General features: G+C 34.0%; 1 protein-coding gene across 1 annotated transcript in view; it reads right to left on the minus strand.

Annotated features, from left to right (window-relative positions):
- Positions 1-1,082, minus strand: part of LOC105306483 (protein FAM205A-like) — a 7,099-nt gene extending 6,017 nt beyond the window's left edge. Inside the window, exons 1-2 of the mRNA XM_011381526.1 lie at positions 939-1,082; positions 261-306 (exon numbers count right to left, since the gene is read on the minus strand). Coding sequence (XP_011379828.1) covers positions 261-306; positions 939-1,082 — 190 coding nt within the window. The remainder of the gene's footprint in view (positions 1-260; positions 307-938) is intronic.
- Positions 1,083-5,370: the final 4,288 nt, after the last annotated feature.

Raw genomic sequence — 5,370 nt, forward strand, 5'->3', positions numbered from 1 at the left:
CACAGGGTCGTAAAACTCATAAAAGACTTCCTCCCTACTTCCTCTTTCTATCCCCTGTAGGTAAAGTGGAGAATTTTGGAACATTCTCAGGCCCAGATTTCCCACCCAAGGAATTATTCTGGGAGAATTTGTCAACTTGGAGAACTGGACCCTTCGGTAATTAGACCACCTGGCTCTTGACACTGGAAATCAAAGAAGGACAAGATCTATGGGGATCTCATTCACAATAGAGGCCAGTCATAGAAGAAAATGTACTTTACCTCTTGATGCTGCATCTCTAGTTCTTTGCCTGACTTTTCGATGTCGCTTAAAGACAAAAAAGTTAATGTGTGAAGATGGGGCACCATTTCTTGTTCATGTCCAAAATAAGTTAAAGCTAATATACACTTTCCAATCCCTTTTTATTTATCTGTATTTTATTTACTTTGATAACTTCCCTTTCTGTATTCCATCTTTTCTACTCCAACATTTCTCTTTTCTGTTTGCTTCTATTCATTTTAGGGCTATCCATACTCTGTACCTCCCATTTATTTTTAGGAGAAATTCTACATGAGGTTTATGATGAACAAAAGAAAGAGTGGAACACATTAAAAGGTTTGCAGTTCTACCAGACAGAAGACTTCTGCTTATAAATACCTTAATGTACCACCAACCAGAAGAATCCCCTTTATTGGGAGATCTCTTCTGAGATGGTGAGGTAGATTCCATTTCATCTAGATCTCAACCCAAGGTAGATAGAGACACCCTTAATTTTTCAATTAGAATACACTGCAGAGATGGGCTGGTAAGGAATCATTTCTAGGATCTGAGAAGAGAAGTATCGTGTTAGAGTAATTGAACGTATGGTATAAAAATTGGCAGAAGGAGAGTCTTTGAGGTCTTATAAGCTTTTTAGCTGAGGCTTAATTAATTCAATTGTGGTCATAGTGTTTCCCTACCCAGCAGCAGCTCCTTTTAGGTTCCAAAGTTAATCCATGGTAACTCCTTTTCACTTGCCAGATAATTAGGATAATAATGAAGATGGAGCCATAGGTATATAAGGAATATCCAATATCCCACAGAACAAAGGTATGGCTCAACATGGTCTAAACCTCATTAGCATGAGAAGACCAGACATCCCTGTATCAAGGAATTCAGGATCCTGGTTCCTAATGACCCCCAGTGCTATGCCTTGTCATCTCCGCCTCACAGACAATGGAACCAGGCCATTAGATTGCATCACAAAGCCCTTCTGTTTCATAAGGTGGGTGTAGATCTGTGATCTGTCTTAGGGAAGCTTATGTGATGAGGATGTCTGGCTGTCTATAAGGGTTACAGAGCCAGAGACTAAGGGTGCCTGCACAAAAGGCAGTGTCTATGCTCTCACTTTGTCTTCACTCTCCATACCCTACACCAGCCTGATGGCTTGGCTGTCTCCTCCACTCATCCCCAGAAAACAGAGTGTTTAGGAACACAGGGTGCCTTTTGAGGAAGAGGGATGAAGGACTCTCTACCAACTATTCCACCTGTACTGGAAATGTATCTGAAAGGCACACATAAGCTGAGGGAGGGCAGAGTCTTGTTGTAGCTGGGAAATGGAGAACTTTGATGTTACAAGCAATGTGTGGTGGGAAATTAGAGGTGCATGAAGAGGACCATGGCTGATGTGACAGGAAAAGGCAAGGGTGGTAGTATCTCTAAATGCCATAGTGGGAGGCAGGAAGGAATGCCTCCCAATCTGTGTGGCCTCAAGGTTACAGATGGGTGGGAAGGTATTGTAAATACTGCTTTCCATGGAGATACACTAATGAGACTCATATATAGAGTTCTTTTAAGAGTTGATTTTGTCGAGCTTTTGCAATTCTATTTTCTTTATGAAATTGCTGCTGTTCCTTACCCTAGTGTTAGCAAGGAGGGTGGTGCAGATATAAAGAAAATGAAGGTGTGAAATGGTTGGCTTTGGAGTAAAATCATCTATTAGTGCAAGTGCCCATTTGAGAATTACGGTAATATATGTGATATGAATCCAGACAGCACTGTTAAATGATTTCTCCTACAAGGTTCAGCAGCTGTGTGAACTAAACAGATGATTTAGCCAATGGTTGAGTTACCAGGCAAGAATTATGGACAGAAAAGAGGAGCAAGGGGTTTTTGGTGTTTTAAACAGATCATTTTTAGTGCTAGGTCATGGACTCCAGGCTGGCTAAGAAGGGAAGTAAACATATGATAAAAGTGTAAGATAGTGAAAAAGTTTAGTCATTGAACTGAAATTCATCATAGCCAAAAAAGGGTAACAACCCAGATGTCTATGAGCTGATAAATGAATAAATAAAATGTTATATCCATAAGATGGAAAATTATTTGGCAATAAAAAGAAATGAAATATCAGTATATGCTACAACATGGGTGAACCATGAAAACATTTTGCTAAATAAAAGAAGCCAGTCACAAAGACCACATATTGTATTATTCCAGTTAAATGAAATGTCCAGAAAAGGCAAATAGGGATAAACAGTATATTAGTTTCCTAGGTCTAGCAGTGAGGGGAAGCAGGAGGTGGGGCTATGGTGTGGTTATAGGATCTCTTATTAGAGTAATAAATAAATTCTAAAATTGATTATGGTGATGGTTGCACAACTCTGCAAATATACTAAAAAACACTAAATTATTAACTTTAAATGGTTGAATTGTATGGTATATGAATTACATCTCAATAAAGCTGTTATTTTTAAAAATTGAAATAAAGTCTTTAGACATACAAAAGCTGAAAGAATTCATCACCAGGAGTAATCCCCTACAATAAATTTTAAAGGCAATTATTCAAGCAGAAGAAAATAATACGAGATAGAAATAAGAAACACAAAAAGGAATGAAGATAACTAGAAATGTGAAGAACACAGGTAAACATTTATTTTGCCTATTATATCTCTTTAAAGATACTTGACTGTCTGAACCAAAATAATGATAATGTGTTGTATGTTTTTAAATATGCAAATAAGTAAAATGTATGACGATACCACCAAAGGCACGGAGAAATAGAAATATACTATTGTAAAGTCCTCATACAATACATGAAGTATAGTATCACTTGAAGGTAGTTGCTAATAAGTTAAAGAATTAAACTGTAAACAACCACCAAAATGACAAAACAAGTATTTATAGAAAAATCCAACATATGAGATAAATGGAATTATAGAAAACCTTAATTCAAAAGTAGGCAGAAAAAGAAGAAAAATGGAACAAAGCATACAGAAAATGAATAGCAAGATGGTAGACTTAAGCCAAACCATATCAATAACAACAATAATATAAATGGTTTGAACATCTCAATTAAAAGGCAGAGGTTATCTGATTGAAAAAGCAAAATCCAAATATATTTTGACTACAAGAAACACATTTTAAATATAAAAACACAATCAGTTAAAAGGATAGAAAAAGATATACTGTGCCAATTCTAATAAAAAAGACTTCCTCATTCTATGGTCATATTAACATCAGACAAATATTTCAAAGCAAGGAGTAAAAGTCATTTTGTAATGATAAATGGGCCAGTTAATAAAGAGGACATAATAATTCAAAACATTTATGCTCCAAAAAACAGAGCTTCAAATTAAATAAAGTTAGAGGACTGAAGGAGAAATAAATCTATTATATTAAGATATTTCAATACCTTTTTCTCAATAACTGATAGAATAAGTAAAAGAAAACCAGTAAAATATAAAAGGCTTGAACAATGCTACCAATGAACTTAATATAGACATTTATAGGAACATTCCACTCAATAACAGCAGAATACACATTTTTTCAAGTGCACATGAAATATTTACCAAGATAGAAAATATCCTGTGTCATAATAAAAATATCCATACATAGAAAAGAATTCATTATGTAAAATATGTTCTCTGACCACAATGAAATTAAATTTGCAATCAATTACAGAACTACATCTAGAAATTCAAATATCTGGAAACTAAATAACACACTTCTAAAAAACTCATTAGTACAAAGAAAAATAAAAAGGGAAATTAAAAGTACTTTGAACTGAGTCTTAAATATATTTTGAATGAAAATTAGGACAAAATTTGTGGGGTGCAGGGAGAGAGAACTATATAGTACTAACCAGGTATATCCAAAAAGAAGAAATATCTCAAATCAACAACTTCAGCTTCTACTTTAAGGAACAAGAAAACAAAAAGAGCACATAAAATTCAAAATAAGCATAAGGAAGGAAATAATGAAAAGGAGAAGGGAAATCTATGAAATAAGAAGCAAAATACAATAAAGAAAATCAATAATTCCAAAAGCATTTCTTTAAGATGATCAATAAAATTGATAAACTCTACCCATACTGATCAGGAAAAAAGAAAGGATAGAAATTACCAATAGATGAAATGAGAGAGGGGACATCACCACCAACCCTACAGATAACAAAAGAATAATAAGAGACTGTTATGAACAACTTTATTCCAATACATTCAACAACCTAGATGAAAATGACAAATTCCTTGAAAAACACAAAGTATGGATGCTCACTCAAGAAGAAATAGACAACCTCAGCCCTATATCTATAAAGGAAATTAAATTTTTAGTCAGAGACCTTCCCACAAACTCCATGCCCAAGTGTCTTCATTGGTTAATTATACCAGACAATAAAGGAAAAAATAATACCAGTTCTTCACAAATTATTTTGTAAAATTGAAAAGGAGGGAATATTTCCTATTGGGTTTCATGAAGCCAGCTCCATCTTGATACCAAAACCAGATAAAGACTTTACAAGAAAAATGCAAATATCTCTTGTGAGCGTAGATGCAAAACTTTTAAACTAAATATTAGCAAATTGAAAAAAAATGTAGGAAAAGGAGAATATATCATGACCGAGTGGAATTATCCCCAGGACTGTAAATATGGTTTAACATTTGAAAATCAATTGATGTAATTTATCATATCAACAAACTAAAAAAGGAAAATAATATGATCATTTCAATAGAGATAGAAAAAACTCTTAACAAAATCCAACATGCATTCCTGATTCTTAAAATACCCACAACCTAGGAAAAGAATTTCTCCACCTGATAAAGAGCATCTATGAAAACCCTACAGCTAAGATCATACTTAATGGTGAAAGACTGAATGCTTATACTCTTAAGAACAATACAAGGATATCTACTTTTATAACTTCTATTCAGCTTTGCATTCAACGTTGTGTATGAACAGCTGATTTTCAACAAAGGAGTAAAATCATTTAAACAAATGGTGCTGAATAATTGGTTATCAATATCCAAGTAAATGAATTTCAATCCCTACTTCACACCATATAAAAACTTATTCAAAAGGGATCATAGACTGAATATAAAGCCTATAACTATAAAATATATAGAAGAAAACATAGAA

Source organism: Pteropus vampyrus, unplaced genomic scaffold, assembly GCF_000151845.1.
Source record: "Pteropus vampyrus isolate Shadow unplaced genomic scaffold, Pvam_2.0 Scaffold436, whole genome shotgun sequence".
NCBI classification, from domain to species: Eukaryota; Metazoa; Chordata; class Mammalia; order Chiroptera; family Pteropodidae; genus Pteropus; species Pteropus vampyrus.